The 24,146-nt window shown below is 38.2% G+C and overlaps 1 protein-coding gene across 1 annotated transcript in view; it reads left to right on the plus strand.

The window, feature by feature from the left end:
- RIT2 (Ras like without CAAX 2) overlaps positions 1-24,146 on the plus strand; it is a 399,988-nt gene that overhangs the window by 127,577 nt on the left and 248,265 nt on the right. Inside the window, exon 3 of the mRNA XM_003406318.4 lies at positions 18,434-18,507. Within this exon, the coding sequence (XP_003406366.1) occupies positions 18,434-18,507 (74 nt within the window). The remainder of the gene's footprint in view (positions 1-18,433; positions 18,508-24,146) is intronic.

Consider the following 24,146-nt stretch of genomic DNA (forward strand, 5'->3'; position numbering starts at 1 on the left):
AAGCACTTTCTTGTTAGTTAAGTTTATTACAATAATCAACTATAAAGCAGGAAGGTTATATATTTCTATTACCATCTTACATATAGTTTTGTTAAACAGGACTAATGTCTTTCCAAAATTCACTGCCCTGTATAAAATTATACCCCCCCACTAAAAAACAAAAAATATAAAAACTGCATCAGTGACACATTAGAAAAACACATAAATCTAGTAGGAACAGAAGCACAGTTTTACACATGTTAAATGGTTAAGAAATGCATAAAGACTGTAAGAAATACAGCACTTTACCTTGAAAATAACCCAAATGTGCTTGTGGAAGTGGACACTGGAAGGATTGTAACTTAGAAGTAAAATTATAGAAAGAAAGTGTCTTAGTAAGCTAGTGCTGCTATAACAGAAATACCACCACGAGTGGCTTTAAAAAACAGAAATTTATTTTCTCACAGTTTAGGAGGCTTGAAGTCTGAAATCAGGGTGCTGGCTCTAGGGGAAGACTTTCTCTCTCTGTAGGCTCTGAGGGAAGACCCTTGTCCTGTGGTTCCTTGGTAATCTTCATGTAGTGTAGCATCTATCTTCCCCCAGCTCTGCTTGCTTGCTTGTTGTTTGCTCAATCTGCTTTTTATATCTCAAAAGAGATTGACTTATAACATGCTCTACGCTAATTGTGCCTATTAACATAACAAATGTGATTATAAGCACAGGTATAAAAATTAGGATTTACAACACATATTTTGGGGGGGACAAAATTCAATCCATAACAGAAACTGATCTGAAATTGGGCAGAAAGTTGAGACATCAGATGAGGGTGGGTGAGGCTCATAATACAGGGTGAACTGGTAGATGTTTGAGATTTGTTTGTTTATGTATGTGTGAGTGTGTGTGTGTTTTGTATTTCTACTCAGCTGTGTTCATCTGGGTATAGTTTTCTGCCTTTACCATGTGTTTATCAATGACAAAATAGCCAAAAAAAAGCAAAACATGAAATATGCCATATGTTCAAATTATTCCCTAATGCATTGGAACAAATTCAGATTTATAGAACAAGCATTATAGTAGAAATTACTATGCAGGGAAACAGTATCTGAGGACCGCAGTGATTTGTCTCAAGGCCCACAGCCAAGAAGTCTCTGCACTTAGACGTGGAAGTACTTAAGTAGTTCTAAATTCTGGCAGTGTGGTCTTTCCTTTGCCCTACCGACCCCTCGCTTTGGTAGTTTGGTTCACATTCTGTCAGCCAGGCAGGGTGTCCAATGCTGTGAAGGTGTACAAACATGAACAGACATAGTCACTGTGCCTGCAGATCTTACAATAACAGGGAAGATACTAGACAACCTCAATAATTACAATAAAAAATTGGATGTGAAACATGTTACAGTAAAGGACAATCAGTGAGTGAAAGTAGCAAAGGGAATTATTACTTTGATCTAGAGAATGGTCCTGTGGAAGAGAAGTACCCAGCCTGAGTCCCGGAGAATGAGTGTGAAGTGGTTCTAGGGCATTACAGAGAGAAGATCAGTATAGAAGCAAATCCCAGAGTCAGCAAAACGGACTAATTGTACTTCCCAGAAAGTGTAGGGCACACTGGGGACATGCAAGGTCTCTCAGTAGATTTAAATCTGCTTGCTGGGAAGTCCTGCTATGTGGTTCATGCTAACTAAGAAAAAGAAAATAAAAAAAAAAAACATTAAATATATTAAAGTCAAAGTTTTTTGAAAATTAAAATGTTTACAGTATCCCTTGAAATAACTGGAAATACCCTAAAGTATTGCATGCCAAAGATTGTGAGTCACGTTTCCATGAGACATCTCTAGCTGCAGTTCTGAATGGGCAAACTTAATCAGAGTAGGGCAGGAAAAGTTGACCCACGGAGAATGTACCTTTCTGTGACAGGCATGTTGATTCAGGCCTAGGAAACAGGAACAAGAAACCCTATCATAACTGGATGTTTTATTCTGTTAAAGACCCAATTATTTTATATTCCCCACCCTCAAAGGCAAATTTATAAACAGCGACACGAAAGTAAAAGCCCTTTTCATAGAGCTGTAGTATTTTCAGAAGAAAAATCTCCAGACTAACCAAAATAGTCATCTTGACTGATAATTAAACTGGTTTTGGCAGTTGAAAGAGCTACCCTGGGAAAAAGCAATGCAGGTCATACCCAGAACCTTCCCCCTGACCCACTAAATAGGGCACGGAAGAAGCAGAAAGAAAGAAAGAATCTTTTACCATGCGGGGAGGTCACATCAAATATTATTGAGAGGGAGGATTGAGATATTTTACTTTTCAAAGGGTGGGGGGTGGGATAACAACTATTGAGATACACTATTCTAGACCATAATGGCCAAAATCTGGTTAGGTCCATGGGATAACATAACTCTGTGTGTGTATGTATGTCATTGAAATGGAGATAATCCAGGATAATCTCTACAGTCTAAGGTCAGCTGATTAGTAACCTTAAATCCATCCATAACCTTACTTCCCACTTCCCATGAAATGTAACATATTCATAGGGTCTGGGGATTAGGATGTGACATATTTGTGGAGTGCTGGAGGGGCATTATTCTGCCTACCACGGATATTATCGTGGATCACAATATCTTCTCCAAGTAAAGAACTAAGATGTCTCAGGATACTCCCTCCTCTACTGGCTCGGTCATGCCATAGTCTGCGGAAGCTCTCAGCTAGATGCTGCAGCCAATCCCCTCTATCTTCTGCTCTCTGAAGAGGTCTACCTTCAAGCAGGGGTAATAACTGAATCCGTAATATCTGGATGTTCCTTAAAAGTATATATGATATATATACATAGTGGTTCCTGTCCCTTGAAGTTCTTATTGCATGCAAATACACACACACACAGACCAACACACACTAAAGAATGAAGGCATTCTTAATTTTCTCACTTTTGCCAGACCTAAAACAGCACTTCTTAAAAATGTTTAATTCTGTGTTAACTGATGAATGACTCTGTTATATGAAGATACAAAACAAATAAAATTAGAGTGTGTAACATAAGCAGAAACAAAGAAATTTCACTAAAGTTTAAAAAAAGTGAAATTAAACTTTTTAAGCTGCCTGATAATGCCCGAATGCCTTTTTCAACCAAGTATTATTTATAATTTAATTTCTCTCCTGAAATCTCTTTATAATTTTACGAGCCATTTCTGTTTTTGTAATCCCTTCTTAAGAAGACGGATCCCAGACAGAGCTGGGGAAAAGTGTATAACAAAATTCTAACTCACAAAAAAAGAGGCCAGACTGGCCTGACAGACTGGAGAAAACCTGAGCTTATGGCTACCAGACACCCTTTTATTTATTATTTATTCACCCTTCAGCTAAAGATTAGGCAAGCCCATAAAACAAAAACAGACTAAAGAAGCACACCAGCCCAGGGCAAAAGATGAAAAGGCAGGAGGGAACAGGAAAGCTGGCAATAGGGAACCCAAAGTTGAGATGGGAGAGTGTTGACATGTCATGGGGTTGGTTAGCAGTGTCACAAAACAATATGTATATTGTTTAAAGAGAAGCTAGTTTGTTCGGTACACCTTTATATAAATTACAATAAAAAAGTACAAAAAAAAAAAAGATGAGAGAAATCTTTAAAAATATCCACTCTAACCACCCATCTTATGTTTGAATCCTCTTTACCATGTCACATGTAATGATTTTCTAACCCATGTTTACCTGCACTCACTTTCTTTCAAGACAACCTATCCCATCTTTTGGCAGTTCCTGTGCCTATGCATGTTTTTCCAAGCACAAACGGTTAAGCACTGGACTACTAGCTGAAGTGTTGTTGGTTCAAACCCACCCAGAGGCTCCTTGGAAGACAGACTTGGCAATCTGCTCCCAAAAGGTCACAACCTGAAAAACCCTGTGGAACACAGTTCTATTCTGACACACATGAGGTCGCCATGGGTCAGAACTAAGAAGATCAACAATGTGTTGAGCTAAAATATTTTTCATTGACATCTCACCAAATATTCCCATTGTTTGCCTGCCTCCCCGCTTAGGGCCATATGGAAAATGTCTACTTCCTGCCCCATATGGAAGCTATTCAAATATTTACAGATATTAAACATACATTGCATAACCCTTCTCTCTAGGATGAATATCCTCCATTCCTACATCGTCTTTTCTCTAGCAAGGCTTCAAATCCGGATACCCATCTTATCCCTCTCTCTCTGTGTACATCACAGTCTGTCAATATCTCACTCAAAGTGGTATCCCGCTGCATAGAATAAAACATTCCACTTATAGTCTGACCAATGGAGAACGCCGGGTTCTTATCTCTCTTGTTCTAAATCAGTATAGACGTTCCCTCCTCTCCCAACCTTAACCATCCACAGCCCAAGAGAGTGTGCCCAGTTCTTTTCATTTTTTTTGTAAATACTTTACTTTGTTCACCCACATTTTTTTCTTTACCAATAGAAAATCACCAGATCGTTTATCATAACTGCTGTGTTGAATTCAAATCTTTTTCATACAGTCCATAGGCATGGGGGGGAAAGGATTTGTAATCCTCAGACTATCACATCAATCTCCGTTGAGTGTTGTCTTATTACATATAGTCCTGTTGCTCAACCCTATCAAGGACATTTAGATACAAATTATATCGTTCAAACTATTAGCTATTTTTTTCCAATTTTAATCACCTTTCCATGCAAATATGTATTCTGTAAATGATTCATTAAAATCACTAATAAAAATAGAAACTACATTGTAGCCAATGCCAGAGTACAGAGCAGACTACTAGAAAACCTCTACATTCTGACAACCATCCACCCTTTATCATTGTGAATAGGGTCATTCAGCGTTCACTAATCCCTCCAATCATCCTTATTCCCAGTTTATGCTTCTCTATTTTATCCACTGACATTGTAAGTCAAATACCTATCTGAAGACCATTTCCCTATATGGTGATGGTTTGAATGCCATTCATGTGTAACCTTAGAACCCTGAAACGTCAATTATCTGAACCAGGAGATTTGTACTCCATGGGGTACTACTTGCTTCCTTAAAATCTAATCATGTATCTTGGGATTTTATTGTATCTTTACAAATGTTAGTTTTATCTTTTGGTTCTCAATGCTGTTATCTTCATAAAAGAGGAAATAAGAAGTCAAGGAATCCTGGTGTTTTTGCCATTAATCAGCATTACACATTCCTCCTTTTATCACCTTCTTTCAGGGTGGATTGTCTTTTGTATCTTTTGCAACTCTCAATTTCTCTAAAGTTTGAAAGAAGTGAAATTAAAACGTTCAAGTCTCCTGATAAAATCCCAAATACTCTTACGGGCCAAGTACTTTTTCTCATTCAATTGCTATTCTCAAATAAATCACTTTATAATTATCTGGACCATTTCTGTCTTTGGAAATCCTCCTTAATTTGTCAAATCGGACTGCTTGACCCCATCTCTGTGTTAGAAACATTCTCTCCTGCCCTGGGCTCCCTTTAGCTGCAAGTGTATAGGACATGAACACTTGCACGTAATGCGTACTTTCTCCTCCCCTTTTCCTCACAACCAGGTGAATAAACCTTCACAAAGGATGTGATATTTGGGCTGGACCTTAAAGCATGAACAATATTTTTCATGACAGAAAAATAGAGGAAGGGCATTCCTACAGTAACAACAGCATAAAAAAAAACCCAAAAACGAAACCCATTGCCATCAAGTTGATTCTGACTCATAGCAACCCTACAGGACAGAGTAGAACTGCCCCATAGGGTTCCCAACCAACCTTTTGGTTAGCAGCCAAACTCTTAACCACTACACCACCAGGGTTTAAAGTGTGCTATTCAATAGCTTATTAAGGGAACACAAAATAGTTCAGTGTCCTTAGAATGTAGGACACATAGCAGTGAGTGGTTGGAAATAAGTTTGAGAAATTCATTGGAGTAAAACTGTCAGGAGGCTTGGTTGTAAGCTACATTTCTGCATTACTTTGGAGGATCTGGGGAGTAATTAAAAGTTTTAATTGTTTTGTTTACAGAAATTCTTTCTCTCTCTCTCTCTCATTATTTTAACATAATAGAGGGACAGTTGGAAAAAGAATTATACATTAATGAGCCTTAAAACCAAAATCATCAAACCCATCGCCATCCAGTTGATTCCAACTCATGGCGACCCATGTGTGCAAAGCAGAACTGCACTCCACAGCTTTCTCAAGATTGTGTCCTTTCAGAAGCAAATCACCAGGTCTTTCTTCTGAGGAACCATTGGGTAGGTTTCCAATGCCAATCTTTCAGTTAGTAGGCAAATGCTTAACTGTTTATGCCACCCAAGCACTCTTTAACAAACCCAAGGCATGTTTAAATCCTGGCTATTGACACCATCTCCTCATCCTCATTACTTAAGTGCCTCCTGGCATTACCGACTGTTTTCCAAGAGTTGGAGGGAACAATTTGAATTGATAGAACTGCATTTCAGTATTTAACACCTTTTATTATTCTAGGTGCTCTCCTTTAGGGTACAAATACATGAAGACAGTAACGATGTCTGGTTTGTTCACGTCACACAACAGAACAAACTGTGCAGAAGGTGCTCAAAATATTTTTTGAGTAGATAAAATCTATGATGAGGTATACGGGATACAAGATTAACATTGCTAGCTGCAACTGTTTGGCATAAAAGCGTAGGGGAAAAAAGTGAATTTTTAGTCAGGTAGTAACTCTAGAACAGTTTCTTCTTTGGCTTCTCCAAAGTTGCTTTTTTCCCAGACGCAACCATAACACAGAAATTAAGGCAGAGGTGGGAGAGGAGACGGAGAAAGAAGTAAACATCTGTGCATCCCTGCTGATAACACGCAACCAAGTAAGGGGACATGGCAGGCCTGGCAGACATCCTCTACATTTAGTACCTCAGGAGGAAGAGACAAACTGAGGAGTAAGTACTGTGCTATAGAGATCAGTCAGGCTCTGTCAGTAGCTGTGTGTCCTTGTCTTCTGAATCATGCATAGCTCTGAAACACCAGGATGAGTGGTGGAAAGGTAAATGGAGACCAGATGTTTGAGGATGACACATAAGCTATAATAGGCTGTGGGAAAAAGAAAAGTCAATATTGAATGATGGTGAAGCCTATAAGAAGGAGTGGGGGAGGGTATCAAGCTAGGCCTGGAAAAAACCCTTCACACAAGGAGAGCCAGGCTGGTGGGTGCCAAACTCAAGGAGTGGTCAGTCTCATCTCTAGAATAATTTGAAGGTCCCCAAATTAGAAGGAATTTAGGCATAGATTGGAGTCCCTGGGTGATGCAATGGTTAACACACTCAGCTGCTACCCAAAATGTTGAAGGTTCACATCCATCCACCCAAAGGTACCTTGGAGGAAAGGTCTGGTGATCTACTTCCAAAAACTATGCTGTTGAAAACTCTAAGGAGCATAGTTCCACTCTGATGCATATGGGGTCACCATGAGTCAGAATTGAATTGACAGCCACTGGTTTAGGCATAGGACACTTACATAACCTCCAGAATCTACAGAGAAGTGGACTCATAGGGTTTACATTCTGAACAAAGTCTAAGTTATACCCTGGTTATATCAATGGGCCAATGAAGCCATCACTGCTGCCACCGTGCAAGGGAGTGGTGCTTCCCATGCTCTGTCATCCTTCCAGAAATTCAAAGATGCACTGCCCAGACAACCTTTGAATCAAAAATTTGAGTGGCTACATCTGATTGCTGGAGTCTGGGTCACATGCATGTAACCTAGCTGCAAAGGATTCTGGAAAAGCAAGTTACTGGTTCTATCTTAACCGTGAAATGAATAGGTCAAAAAATTCTGGGGGCTACAAACTAGTTTGGACTAGATTTGGGAGTTATTCATTTGCTCAGTTCATTTAAGAAACAGCACCTAATCTGGAAAGTAAATCTCTTTCCTCGCTTGATTCGTCTTTGAAAGGTAATCAGTGTAGAAAACAAGAACAGCCTCTGGTAGCTAACAGACCTCGTTCAGTCTCCCGACCACCCCCTACTGGTTTTGTGAGTTTTGCGAAGTTTAATACTGCTGTCATTTTTTAAATATTTAAAACGTACATATAAATATATGTCTCACAATATGTTGAGAGAATGAATAAGCTATCACATCTGAAAGAACCCAGCAGAGTATTAAGCACAGTTTGAGAGGAAAGTAGACTGAATTTATTGAGCATTTATTATGTGACTATCAGAGTGGTAGAAAACACATATACAAAGATGAAAAAGGCATGGCGCTTCCTTTCAAAGAGCTGAGACTAAACCAAATCATTGGAAAAGAATGATGAAGGTGCTTTTCTACAGCTATGTGCAGGTGTTATGTGAGTACAGGAGGGGGTGTATCAGTCTATGACTGGAGAATGAAAGATGGCTTCATAGGGAAATAAACTATCAAAATGTTAGCTGAAGAATAAGCAGGAGTTACCAGACAATTCGGAGTGTCATTCACTAGTATTTTAAATGCATATTCGGCCTCCTCTGATCAAAAAACCCAAAAAGGACTTGAGGAAAATACTCTGTATTTACATTTTCAGTCTAGGGATGTATACTATTTTGCAACAATCTATCCTCTAGTGAAGTTGTCAAGGACTTCATTTTACTTGGATCTACAATCAACATCCATGGAAGCAGTACTTAAGCAATCAAATGATGCATCGCATTGGGCAAATCTGCTGCAAAAGACCTCTTTAAAGTGTTAAAAAGCAGAGATGTTATCTTGAAGACTAAGATACACCTGATTCAAGCCATGGCGTTTTCAATCACCTCACATGTGTGTGAAAGTTGGACAATGAATAAGGAAGAGCAAAGAATTTACGGCTTTGAACTGTGGTGTTGGCAAAGAATATTGAATATACCATGGACTGCCAGAAGAATCAACAAATCTATCTTGGAAGAAGTACAGCCAGAATGCTCCTTAGAAGAAGGATAGCTAGGTTTTGTCTCACGGTACTTTGGACATGTTACCAGGAAGGACCAGTGCCTGGAGAAGGACATCATGTTACGCGAAGTAGGGGGCAAGTGAAAAACAGGAAGATCCTCAAGGAGATGTATTGACACAGCGGCTGTAACAATGGGCTCAGACATAACAATGATTGTGAGGATGGTTCAGGATCGGGCATTGTTTCCTTCCGTTGTACATCAGGTTGCTATGAGTCGGAACCATCTCGATCGCACCTAACAACAAGCCTTGCTATCTAAACCTTCCCTGCCCAATACAGTAGCCATGAGCCACATGGGGCTAGAGTGGATTTGACACGACTAGCCCAAATTGAGATGTTCTGTAAGTATAAAATACATAGTGACTTTTGAAAACTTCATACAAGAAAAAGAACGTAAAATATCCCGTTAACACTCTGCTATATTGTTTACACATTCAGACGACATTTTGGATAAATTGGGTTAAATAAAATATATGGAAATTAATTTTGCCCCTTTCTATTTAAGTGATAACTAGAAAATTTGTAGTCCATGGGTGGTGCAAATGGTTGACTTCCTCAGCTGCTAACTGAAATGTTGGAGGTTCAAGTCTACTCAGAGGAAACTCTGAAGAAAGGTCTGGCAATCTATTTCTGAAAAAAATCAGCCATTGAAAACCTTATAAAGCCCAGTTCTACTCTGATGCACAAGAGGTCGCCATGAGTCGAAGTCAACCTGGCAGCAACTGGAAAATCTAGAAAATGTAAAATTTACACATGTGGCTCACATTTGTGGCTTGCTGCTCTAGGTCCTTGACTAGGAGTATGTACATCACCTGATAGCTTATGAAAAAGGCAGAATCTCAGGCCCCGCCCCATACTTACTGAATCATAATCTGCATTTTAACAAGATTCTCAGGTGATTTACATGTATAGGAATGTTTGTAAAGCACTTTTCTAGCCCATCATCTGACAAATACCCCCTTCTTCCTCCATCAACAGAGAAAGCTTTATTTCTGCAGCCCTTTTACCTAGAGTTTGGCTGCTAACCAAAAGGTCAGCAGTTTGAATTCACTGTCTACTCCTTGGAAACTATGGGGCAGTTCTACCCTGTTCTATAAGGTAGCTATGATTCAGAATCAACTCGATGCCAATGGGTTTGGTTTGGTTTGGTTTAGTTTACTGAGAGAGACTGACAAAGTAAGGATTGTCTGACTCCACAAAAGGTAAGCCTAGAATTCTAGATATAATGCTCCTCTCTGTTGAGTTTTTCTTTTGTATGTACAAAGAGTTCAGTTTTTAAAACTCCAAACTCAGCAAGTTTGGGGCACAAAGAGCTTCATTTTGTCATCAGTCTTACGGAAGCAGGCTGCAACTTTTCCACTCATATATTGCTCTTCAGCAGCCTGATGACCCAGCATGGGATCCTTTCTGGTTCTCAGGCGCCCACTGCAACTCTTTGTTTTCATGACACTTCCCCTGTCTCTGCACCCGAAGCTGTGAGTGTTTTCCCTCCCCTTTCTTTCCCCTGTATCATTCCCGTTGATCATCCCCTGGGGCCCTGCTTTCTGCTTTCTCTTGTGACAGGTAATTTTGCACAAAAGTAATCTCAGGGTAAGGTGTTTGTGGTTGATAATAGCTTAATATTTTACCTCTCCTGTAGTTTCATTGCATTTTAATGGGAGATTCCTGGAAATAAAATGGCTTATCTTAACCAAAGGGAATGAAGCAGAAGGGGTGGAGTTGTGGGCATCGTGCCAGGCCAAGGAGAAAGATGTTTCGGACAGGAAGATATTTTTGACATCATTTCGCTATCTTCCCCAGAGCCCAAATTTATCAGCATTGTCAGTAACATTTATTCAATATGAAGGATAAACATCTACATGCTGCCATTATGTGAGATAAAATGCGTGCAGACTAGAGGGAAAAAGGGGAAATCAGAGTTGTGGGTTAATTTCATGCCCGCATTGTCTTGCCATAAAGAATTTGAACAATTAAAAAACTGGGACTGGATATTTTCTCTTTCTCTTACTGTTGAATCAATTCTAATACTCCCCTTTTGAAATGTTATTTAAAATTAAAGTATAAAACAAATGCTGAAAACGTGTACAAAACCATGAATTATCACATAGTAAATAACCAAGTAATCTCCATCCTGATTAAGAAATTCTTTCCCAATATACATACCTTAGTTTGAATTTTTTTTTTTAATTACATAAATTAAAACATAAAATGTGTGTTCCTTTCTGTCTGGGATTATCTCATAGAATATTGTATTTCTAAGAATTAATCTCACTGAGTGCTGTGGTGTTTAAAATTTCATAACTAAAATAATCCACTGTATGACTATACTGCGGTTTAGTGTGGATGAGTTCGGGTGGTTTCTAGCTTAGGGATGTCATTAGTAATGCTGCTGTAAATATCCTTTCTCAGGCTTTTTTGTGCACATGTGTATATGTGCATGTGCATGTATTTATGATGGGTAAAGCTGCTTGTTATAAGGTGTCCTAGCAGGATTTTTCGAGCCCTGGTGGCTCAATGCTTAAGAGCTGTGGCTGCTAACCAAAAGGTCAACAGTTCCAATCCACCAACTACTCCTCAGAAACCCTATGGGGCAGTTCTATTCTGTCCTATAGGGTCGCCATGTGTTGGAATCAACTCAATGACACATAACAACAATAACGACAGTAGGATTTTGCTGCCAAAATGTCAGAGTGGTGAACAATAACATTTGTTTATCCCTCACATACCTGTAGACCAACTGGGCTATCTACTTCAGGCGGGTATCTATCTCGCTTCTGAAATTAGTGAGTTTTCCAGCATATATTCTCATGGTGATGGCCAAATCAAAAGAGAACAAGTCTCACTGGACACACATATGTCAAGCTTCTCCTCAAATCACATTCATTAGCATCCATTGGCCAAAGCAATGGATCACATTCTCAAGCCTAAAACGAAAAAGGTCAAGAAATACACCCCACTCACCTTTAGGCCATGACAAGTGTATAAACCCACTGTCGTTGAGTTGATTCCAACTCATAGCGACCCTATAGGACAGAGTAGAACTACCCCATAGAGTTTCCAAGGAACACCTGGCAGATTTGAACTGCCAACCTCTTGGTTAGTAGCCATAGCACTTAACCACTATGCCACCAGGGTTTCCAACAAGGGTATAGATATATAATATTAGTAGAGAAGAACTGGGGTCAATAGTTTGGTCTACCACACAGGCATGGTCGGTTTTTGTAGATAGACCCAAACCATTTCTAATCTGGTTACACCATTTTTCAGTCCACCTATATATATAGTATGTAAAAGTTCTCATAGTGCCATAAGCTCACCATGGTTTGATATTGTAAGTCTTTTGAATTTGCCATTTTGCAGGGTGAGCACTTGAGTCATATAGTTTTAATTTGTTTTTTGCATAAATGGATGCTAATTTTTTACATTAAACTTTTTATTTTGAGATAATATCATCAAGAAACCACTACCCCTCAGAGATCTATATCAATTTGACTCAAGCCCCCAATTTCACAATATGGAAAAAAAAAATCCAAATGCCGTCCTATAATTCCTGTGAATTTCCAGGGATTATGTACTCATGGCACCCCTTCCTTCAACTCCTATTTTCATGGTGGCAGAGAGTGTTTTCCTTAAACCCTGAGTTAGCCCAAAAGCTAAATTTGCCCAGTTATTAAAAATTTCCACACCCAAAATACATTTACTTTTATTGGAGTTCATTGAACGTTTAAGTTAAAAAAAAATCAGTTACCGTTGAAGATCCTGACTCACAGCGATGAGTTTTGTCAGAGTAAAATAAGGGCAGGAAACCCTCCTTCTCTTTCCTGGCTTCTCGCTGTCTTCCTTCTTCCAAACTCTGTTTTCCTCCCCTTTCCTCTGGAACTGATTTTTAGCAAGACATTCTCTCCTTTGGGTGTCTTCTGCTTATAACATCGTACTCAGCAAAATACGGAGCATTTTGTCTTTTTATTTTTATGTATTCTTCAAATATTACAAAGTTTATGTGAGGAGACTTCACATCTGTCTTGTTCAACGTTATAGACTCTATGCCTAGCATACTAATCATTAGCATAGGCATTAAATTCATTATTGATAAATATATTGCCACATAGATTTGCTTCAATGCTGGTTCAACCATGATTCAACTTCTAATTCAAGAGAAAGTGTCCTGTACCCTATGTTGCAATAAACTTTTGATCTGTGCACACAAGCACACCAACATGTACATGCACAATACAACTGAGATGATTTATTTAAGTAAGTCTGAGAAAAGTCTTATAAATAGGTTATTTTAATCTTTATATTATTTATTACCTGTTCTTTTGAAAATGTGGGTCAACTGTTAACACTTAGAAGGTGTAAACTAACTAGCATAGAGTTATATAAAAATAGCTTCACTATTATATGGGGGTAAGCCCTAAAGAAAATACTTAACTATGTTAAAACCTTTTTAAAGTCATCTAGTGAAAGTTCTTATATTTTCTCAGTATTATATTTTCGTAGTTTTAAATTGTCCAACTTCATATTTACAAATAAAATATCTTCAAACAATTTTGGTACATATTTTTGTTTTGCTAAAAGAATGTAATAAATTATGCTGGGAAAATTATCCAAAACACTTTAAGGTTTTAAATTAGCAATTAATTGACAATTATATTTTTGATGAATCTTATAAATATATCCTGCCAAAACCTCTATGATTTACTTTTTGTTCAGAAAGCATTCCCAAATCAATATGTATAAATACAAGAAGTAATTTAGTTTTTAATATAGTTTCATAATTAATGGGAAGTGATACTAAGAAATTTACAGTATAAGCCTTGAATTTGAATTGTGCTTTCTTTTTTAAAAACACTCTTATGTACGTCACATCTGTTGATCCTTATAAAACTGTGACTTTGTCAGCAGGTACTATTATCTCCATCTTACAAATAAGGTTAAGTGGCTGGCCGATAGTAAGACAGACGATTAGTGTCAGACTTGAGGTTTGAATACGAGGCCTGCTGTGGTTTCTTCTTGTAAAATCCTACTGGAGAGGGGGCAGTGAGGAGGACACATCCTAAAAGAAGCAATAGTCTTATATTAAACTTTAACATTTTGAAATGAATTTTAAGTTGGTAGATGCCTCTGAGAATGTGGCCCCACTGTGCTTCTTTGTGCAAACTAGGTATAATCAACAGCTGTCACCATTTCTGCCAGATAAGAATTTGTGTATATTTGGCCTCTTGCTTTTTTAGGAAGAAAAATGAGCTCGCTTCAGGGCTAGGTCTATAGGCATATGATTGAAATTCAGGGAGGTGTTAATATGTATTCAAGAAAGTATTTCTGTCAGTGCATTTCTGCATGGTGGGTCGCAAAGGGGGTAGATGGATGGAAAAAGAAGAGATGCTTGTTTGTTGCAATGAAATAAAAGGGATTAGTTTCTATGGAGGCCAGGAAGGTGACCTAGATTCCCAACATTGGAATGTGTATTCTGATGGATACTTTTTAAAAGTGAAAAAGAAATTTTGGATAGAGGACCTGGGTTTAATTTTTAGCCAATTCACATCAGCTCTCTTTGAAGTGGTTTTCTGATCCCAAGGGAAGCCTTTATTCGATATATGCTTCATGTGCCAGGCTTATCTAAGGCTCAGAGAGTCACCCAGAGCCATTCTTATCTAGATTAATCAGGCTGCTCCTGGCCTCAGCAGGCTCTTATTTGGGCCTTTGAGTTTAAATAAATAAACATGAAATCTAAAAGACTCATATATGATCCTTCAGTCACAGAGCTTTCTCAGAATAACCGGTTTTATTTCCCTACGAAATTGGAAAACAAACAAAAATTAACACAAGTATCTTCAAAGAAATTGCAAATGATTCTGCAAGATTCCTCTTTTGTGGGAGGAAGATCAGTAAAAATACAAAGGCAGGGGAACAGAAAAATAGAAAGATTGTACGGTCTCTCATGTGCTGAATGGATTTAGAATGGCTGGGAGTCACTTAATCCACATAAGATTGACAACTGTGCAAATGATACTTCCCACAACTTCAGCTTCTGAAGTCCTTGTAGATAGGTTCTATGCCCCATAAATTTTTGTACTTTCACATCCCATTGCATATCTGTGTTTATGTTTGTCTCCCAACCATAAAGGTAGAAGTTTCTTGAGGATAGAGACCATGATCGTATGTGTGTCTGTATGTGTGTGTGTGTTTATTTCTCCAGCATTCTAGTAAAAATATGAATCATGGGAGTTATTCATTTGTAGGCTCAAGAATACACTGAAACATTGCCCTCCCGGGGCGATTCATTGTTATGCTATTGTGGTTCACTGTTAAGTCAATTCCGACTCATAGCAGCCCTAAAGAACAGAGTAGAACTGCCCCATAGGGTTCCTAGGCTGTGATCTTTGTAAGAGCAGATCACCAGGTCTTCTCTCCCAGGGAGCAGCTGTTGGGTTTAAACCATCAATCTTCTGATTAGCAGCCAAGTACTTTAAACATTGAGCCACCACGTCTCCTCACTGTCTAAATAAATAAAGTTCTGAAAATAATCTATTTTGCTTATCTGTGGCTCAAAATCAACAGTATGAGTAAGTATTGAAGTATAAAATCCAATGATATTCTAAAGACTTTTAAAAGGGATTTGGTTTTCTCTTATAATATAAATGGTGGATAAAGCCAAATATGGACTGCAGCCAGACTGTAGGGTATGTAAGTTCCAAACTCAAAAGACCCAGCTACATTTGGTAGGCGATATGGACTTAGTGTAGGTATTTTTGAACAGGCTGCAGTATGTAGTATGGAGTTGGCACGCATGAAGACATTAATGGATGAAATGTCAGAAGACTTTCCGATCTCTCCCCTGAGCTTCAGACTCAAGTAACTGCCTCCTCATAGTCCTCCCTTGGAAGATCCGCAGGCGTGTCAAAGTCAACATTTCCCAAATTGAATTTGTGGTCATCCTCCTGCATTCCCTCTCCCAGGAAGTGCCATAAATATGTACCCAGAGGCAAATGCCAAAACCAGGAGAGATCCTCTTGCGTCTTCGTTCTCCTTTGTCCTCTACACAGAATCAGTCACAAAGTGCCTTTGGTTCACCTTCTAAACATCTTGCAAATCTGAATGCTTCATTTGACCCTAGTGCCACTATCTTAGTATAGGCCATTATCATCTCTTACCTAGATTACAAAATATCTAAACTTTCTGTACCTCTAGTCTTTCACTTTACAATCCATTCTTCACACTGTAGCTACAGTGAGCACTTTTTCTCTATAACTTTTTGTATTCATGTGATACATTTATGACAACTAATGAACCTGCACTGATCCATTATTATTAACTAAGGTCCACAGTTTACATTAGGGTTGACTCTGTGCTGTACAGTCCTATGGGTTTTGACAAATGTATAATGTCAGTTATCCACCATTACAACATCATGCAGAGTAGTGTCACTGCCCTAAAAATGTCCCTTACTCCACTTCTTCATCCCCCCACCCCATCCCTGACCTCCTGGCAATGACTGATCACTGTCTTTATAGTTTTGCCACACTCAGATTTTTTTATGTCTCTTTGAGTTATTTATTTTAATCCTACCTAGACTGTACTACCTGGGAGGAGGGACTCTCTCTACTTAGGGTGCCCTCATTCTTTCTCCCATCTCGAAGACTCCCATTCACCCTGAAAAGCTGTTCAAACATTAACCTCTTTAAATTTTGACCTGTATTCCTCACTAGGCAAAATTTGTCCATTTTTCCTCCTGATCCCTTTACAATTTGGATACATTTTTTAATTGAACTTATCATAATATTCTGCTCTATACATGTAAGCTGTGTCTCATTAGAATATACATTTCTTGATGCAGGATCTAGATCTTATTGAGTTTTGAATCCCAGACCTTAGCACTTGCTAGGTCTTCAATATTGTTGTTTGAATGGATGATTGGATGAACAATGGTTATCCCTGCACTACATTATCACTGCCCAATATATGCACACAGAGTCAATTGAGATTTGCTTATCCCTTTAGTGTACCATAGCTCCTGAATTAAAAAAAAAAGAAAGAGAAGAAAATAGAAGCAGTTAATCAATTGTAGCATGACAGACTTTTATGACTTCTTGTTCTCTCCCTGATAGAAATAATAGCAGCTTCCTAGCTATAAATAAACACGCTTCTTTAATGTCTTATTCTTCAAGAACCTGAAGAAATTTGATCTTGCTGGGTGGAAATGCAAAACATGTAAGTCATTTTATTTTCAATGTGACCACTGAGTTGATGAGCTTCACATAATGAAATACATAGAGTCAAAAAAAGTAAAAAAAAACATAAAGTCAAATGAAAGCTAAATAGAAATACAAATGTAAAAGATATTCATTCGATGAGTCTTGGGCTGGCAAATTCTGTCTGTGTTATTGGTCACAACTTTTCCGTCAGGCTGCATTGGATCCAACATTTCTATGAAACCACCTAGCATTTCAAAGTTTCACTAGTTAAAAATGTTAACTCATAAGGTCCTGCTTATCCCAAGACATCCTGACTCTTCTCATCCAGTTTTATTCCTCCTTGATCATAGGCTTGAGGAAGATATAGTTTCCAAATTAAAATATTTTCAAATACTGCAAATAATGTTAATTAGGGATGTTGTTAGTTCTTGTCCAGTCAATTAGGACTCATGGCAACCCTGTTTGTGTAGAATAGAACTACACTACAGAGGGATTACCAGACCTTACTTCCAAGGCACCGCTGGGTGGATTTGAACCATTAATCTTTTGGTTAATAGTTGAGTACCAGAGACTCCAACTATTACTCATCTTCACAACTTACCTCTCAATGTTCTTTTTCCTTTCACATGTCTTTCTTCCCTTCCTCCTTCCCTTTCTATTAACTGCTCTGTTCCAGGCCTTATCAATATTTCATTAGTTGATCTTACTTTTACTTCTTTCTCTCTTTAGGACTATTTTTTCATGGAACTTCAACAATTAACACATTTACTGGTAGAGAATTCTCCAAATTTGGACTAGTGTAATCCTTCAAAGTTCTTCTCTATTAAATAGAGTCATGACAATGAAAAACTCTCAATAGTAGGTATTTTTCTGTATTTCTAATATTTTCTAGTTCCATTTTACATAAAACAATATAATTGGCTTTATTTAATATGTATGTTTTTATTACTGAAGTAGAAAGGATACAATTTAGAAGTGCATGATTTAGAAAGATTAGATACACTTCTTCCATGAGAAGAACTAGGCAATATGACTGGGCACCTCAGATTATGAACTTTTTTTCTGATGAAGTGTCTTTCTCTGGTTGTGAAAACTACCTGACTTCACATTAAGCTCCACTTCAGCAGGAACTCCCTTTTCTCTATCATCTTCGTAATATTAGTATTTCTCATGGTTACATTCTTCTCACTCTATGTACTCTACCTAGAGTGTCTGATTATGTTATTTAATTACTTAATTAGAAATTTTTGTTGTTGTTACAAAATCTAAAAATTGATCATTCATTTTCTATTGAAGATGTTTAAATGCAAACTTTGTCTTGTGTTTTTCAGAAGATGCTTATAAGACCCAGGTTAGGATTGACAATGAGCCAGCTTATTTGGACATCTTGGACACTGCTGGTCAGGTAGGGGATTTGCTTACACCTCTCCATTGCTGAGGCCAGTTTATGTTTTAACCTCAAATACATTTACCGCAATGTAGATGAGTTTCACTCTCCAATCAGAAGGAGAACACATTTTCAGTAGCATTCAGGGATTATATAAGGAAAGAAGTGTGGCATCGTTGGCTGAATATTGTGACTCATTGCCAACCAGAGAATTTCAACATACCCTTAATTTTCTAAATAAACAAATATAAGTATACAGGTAATATTGCCATCGAGATTAGGAAATGAATAAGATAGTTTATTATTCTTCCTCACATGTACATAATACTCTGTCTAGACCGTAATGTAATCATAATTTTTATTAGATAATTTTAATCAAATATAAAAAATGTTGCACCTGAAATCAAAGCTAGAGAGATAGTTTAATAGAATAGGTGTCATAATTAAGATTTTTTTTTTAATGGTCTGGAATGCTGGGAAATGAAGACCATTTTTAAGTTCTGTAAGTAAATCTACAGTTTATATGTAGATAACAAATAAATGATAGAATAAAAATAAGAAATAAGTAATAAAATAATAGTAATAAAATAAAAATATCATCAAAGTGCTAAGAGAAAATTGTTAACATTTCAGAATATTATACCCAGCTAAATGATCAATAAAGACTGACAAAATATATATATTTTTAGGCAGAAACCAAAAGAGGTAACTACTAACATATGCACATTTAAAGCTTTATTAAAAGATGTGATTTAAGAAAGAGGAAAGTGAATCCAGCTATAGCGAGTGAATGGAAGAAGCAATAGTGAAATAGAAAGTTGTGAAAATATGCGTGAATGTGAATAAAAATTGATTGTATAAAATAATGATAATGATGGTGATGAAGATAACAGGAAGAGGAGGAGGAGGTGGAGAAGAAGAAGAAAAAATTAATGGTGTATAATAATGATATTAATGATAAATTATTGATGTTAATATGTTGTTAATAATATATACATTATTAAAATAAAGATGGGGACTAAAATAATAGACATCAATTATAAGCAAGATAGGAGCAGGTTGATCAGTGTTAAAACAGTGCAAAGTCTTTATTTGGGAGATGTATGGAGGTTTTATTTAGCTTTACACTTTAAAAAAACCATGTTAAATATGTGGATTAATTTATTAAATGCTGGGCATAAACCATATAATGTAAATACCAGTAGAAGGGAAATGGAAGAATAAATTAAAAACTATTAATTCAATGAACACATTGCCTTTTAGTCAATTCCAACTCATAGCAACCCTATAAGACAGGGTAGAACTGCCCCATAGCGTTTCCAAGGAACAGCTAGTGAATTCGAACTGCCAACCTTATGGTTAGCAGGTATAGCTCTTAGGCACTGTGCCAACAAGTCTCCCTAAAGAAAGCAGAAAAAAAGAACCAAATATATATATTTTTTTTAAGTAAAGAAGAAACATAAATATATCAAGACTCACAATAGATGGAAAAGGTTCTATCTCTTCCAAAGTAGGCAATTATTGTCAGTGTCAGATTGATCCAAATAATAAACCTAACCTGTGTTTGGTTCAAAAGAGATGGATCTATGACATATGGGCTCAGTAAGGCAGCAAAATGTAATTTAAAAATTTGATTTCCAATATTCGCAACAAATGGCGAGAATTAAAAAGGGAAATTCATAAAAATTGTAAAATCAAAATCGTATGTAGTGGGAAATCTTAATACAACTCTCAATAAATTTTAATACACCTCTCTCAATAAATAGTACAATTGTTGAAGATTTGAGAAACACATTTAACTTAAATAGAATGCTGCAGTCAATAAGAGTAGAGACACTCTTTTCACAGACACATGTTGTTTATATTTTTTATTGATTCCTAATCTCATTGTAAAGGATGTGCTCTGAAGGAGATTGATTATTTGATGTATGCAGAGTTTTTCTTGTGACTTAGAATGTGATCCATTTTAATAAAATATATCAGTTAGTGGTTACCTCTTGTGGGGAAGAGAGAGCAATTGGGAAAGGACAGAGATAAAGAGCCTACTTCAAGTATATATGTAATGGTTTATCTTTATAAAAGTCTGATTTAATAAGAAAATGTTAATGTTTGACATTAGTTTAGGTCATAGGTACACAGGTCATTATATTATTTTCCTTTGTACTTAAACTATTTCATAATTTTAAACACAGTCTTTATTGTTTAATCTATTTGATGTGATTGTTTTTAAAAGACTACATAATTGGAATATAGTATACTGTAAAAAAAAAACACTAGGAAAAGGTGGTCTCTTTCTGTATTCATAAGATATATCAAGACTATTTGAAATCTATATGTTAATAAAGTCATTTTTGTACACGGCGAGGACATTTTGACAATGGACTTAGGGGAGTCATTGGGGATACTTAGAATAAAAAAAGGAGAAAAAAAAGATTATTTCCAATATTTGAAAGACTGTCATCCAATGGACAGTAGACTTGTTTTTCAGGGGGAAAATTAGAGGCCTAATTGGAAAAAAATTGAAGTTAAATTTCAGCTAAGTATAATAAGACATTTGTAGCAATTGAAATCCATTGGAAAATATCATCTTTGTATCACTGGAATTACAATATGCTTTGGTAGAAAGTGAAATCATTCACTTTTTGAATAGTCATTCAATCCACAAGTAGTTATAAACACTTACCTGGTTCCAACCATTATGCTAGTGTAATGGTGACTAGCCAGTACCTTTTCCCCCAATGATGTGGACTGTCAGTCTTTTGTTGTGCTGTGGTGGCTTGCTTGTTGCTGTGATGCTGGAAGATTGTTGCTGTGATGCTGGTATTTTAAATGACAGCAGGGTCACCCATGGTGGACAGGTTCCAGTAAAGACTCCAGACTAATACAGACTAGGAAGAAGGATCTAGGTCAGAAAAAAATTGGACAGTGGGGCCTGGCAGTCTGCTTCCAGAGACCAGCCATTGAAGGCCTGAGGAGCACAGATCTACTCTGACATACATGGGGTTGCCATGAGTTGGTGTCAACTTGTTGGTAACTGTTTGTTTGCTTCTCTCAGGAGTTTAGGTACAGAAAGAGAGGTTGGGAGAGAAGCTGGGAGGAGTTACCAGAGAAGAAAGGCTTTTTCAGAAAGGCCCCAGTCCTCTCCGCCCAAGCAGACAATGCCACAGCCTACTCCCCATTCACCCCCTATAGCTCCAGACTCCTGAGGCAGCTAAGGCCTTAGTTACTTAGCACCTGGCAAGAAACCTCCCTGAGGAGGGAAAGCCATCACTCTACAAAGGAGTCCTCCTTCCTCCCCCTTTTCCTCAGCTCCCACACTGTGCATGGAGTGGACAGTCAGAAAAAGCAAGAGTGAGGCAAAGCAAAGACGACTCTACCAGCTTACTCCTAGCCAGAATCACAGACACTGGCCAAGGCAGTCTGAGGGCACAGGCTGGAGGGGCAGGGACAGAAGCTGAGACAAATACCCACAGAAACCTTTGATATCACCCCCATTTGTGAAGCTGACCTTTCCTCACATGGATTCTTACAACAATTCGTTTATAAAGTCTTGTCATCCACATACCAGGAAGCCCCATGTTTCTCTGAATCCCAAGCTTAAAAGAACCAGCATCACCGTAGTGACAACAGAAATGGCTCTCACTTACGAGACCCACCACATGCTGGGTGAGCCCTGTGTGTCCTCAAGACAAGGAATGTCACTAAATGGAGTATGGCCCAATGAACAACTCTGCCTTGTGGTCTGGAGAGAGGATGTGGGAACCAGAGTGGTTTATTTCAGTTCATTCTCCAAAAAGCAGGAGACATCACCCTGTGGTGTGGGAGGAAAGATGAGTCTCAGAGAGAATTAGCGACTTGCCCAGGATCACACAGCAGATGGGACCAGCAAAGGAATCAGCCTCACCCACTGCAGAACCAACCAGGAAGCAGAAAGACCACTGACTCATCTGTGTCTTTCCTTCTCCATCAGGCCAAGGCCCATGAGACCCCATGGCTCATCCTCACAGTGTTCTCCCTGGTCAGACAATGGCTAACACTGGGTCTTTGATACCATCTGGCTACATGTGACCCATCTGAACACCCATCCCTCAGACCCTGTGGTATGAATTCAGCCCTCAGGTGGCCGTGCGACACTGAGAGCTCCTTTGGAGGAGAACAAGGAGCCATTTCTACATTCTGGGCTCACTCAGTGAGCACCCTGGGCTAAATGAACCACTGATGTTCAACAGATACGCAGTCAGAGAGACACAGTGGGCAAGGCGGACACCCACCCCTGTGGAATGAGTGCCTGAGAACATACAGGCTGCAATGGTGCCATATTCTACTTTTCTTGGGCCTCGACCGCCTCGGTCTCAGTACCCCTGGACACCCTGAGACTCAGGTGGTGAGGCTGAAATTAACCCTGATGACTGAGACTCACTATGGCTCACAGAGCCATTGGCCAGAACCAGGTGGCTCTCCCCATTCGGAACTCATCCTGGTTCTCTGCCCTTGAGGCCAGGGCAATATGAGCAGGAGTGTGCGGAAGACTCTGAGAGCCCCTGACATGTGTGAGGAGCTGGCACCAGTCTGGTGCACAGCGAACCCTCTTCAGTGGAATGGCCCTCAGCTTTCTCAAAGGCTTCTGAACATCCGAGTCTTTGCTTGTCAAGTGCCACATTGAACCATGAGGACAAGAGCCACCTACCCACTAGGAACCCACAGGAGGCCAGAAGGAGACCGGTATGTCAGACCAGCCCTGGACTCCTACCTCTGAGCTTTTATGTGAGAGGAAAATAAACTTTTATCTTGTTTAAAGAAAAAAAAATTGGACAGTGAAAATCTTATGGAGAGAAGGAAAACATTGTCTGATATAGTGCCAGACAATGAGCCCCTCAGTTGGAAGGCATATACAATATGACTGCCAAAGAAAGACCTGTCTCCTCAAAGTAGAGTTGACCTTACTGACGTGGATGGAGTAGAGCTTTCAGGACCTTCATGTGGCATAACTCAAAATGAAAAGAAACAGCTGAAAATATCCATTAGTAAGAGAAATGTGGAATGTAGGAAACATGAATCAAAGAAAATTCCGAGTTGTCAAAAACAAAATGGAATGCTTGAAGATAAATATCCTAGGCATTAGTGAGCCAAAATGGAGTGGTATTGACCATTTTGAATAGACAATTATATGATCTACTACACCCAGAATGACAAATTAAAAAACAACTGCATAGCATTCATTGTCAAAAAGAACATTTCAATATCTATCCCAAAGTACAGTACTGTCAATGTCAGGGTAATATCCATAGGCCTGCAGGGAAGACCAGTTAATATGACCATTATTCAAATTTACACACCAATCTCTAAGCCAAAGACAAAGAAATTGAAGATTTTTGCCAACTTCTGCAATCTGAAATCCATCAAACAAGCAATTAAGATGTGTCGACAGTCCCTGGTGATTGGAAAAAAAAGTTGGAAATAAAGAAGGATCAGTAATTTGAAAATATGGCCTTGGTGAGAGAAATGACACCAGAGGTCACATGAGAGAATTTTGCAAGACCAATGACTTGTTCACTGGAAAAACCTTTTTTCAACAACATAAATGGTGGCTATATGTATGGACCTCACCAGATGGAATATGCAGGAATCAAATCAACTTCATATGTGGAAAGACATGA

This window comes from Loxodonta africana, chromosome 11, assembly GCF_030014295.1.
Source record: "Loxodonta africana isolate mLoxAfr1 chromosome 11, mLoxAfr1.hap2, whole genome shotgun sequence".
Classification (NCBI taxonomy): domain Eukaryota; kingdom Metazoa; phylum Chordata; class Mammalia; order Proboscidea; family Elephantidae; genus Loxodonta; species Loxodonta africana.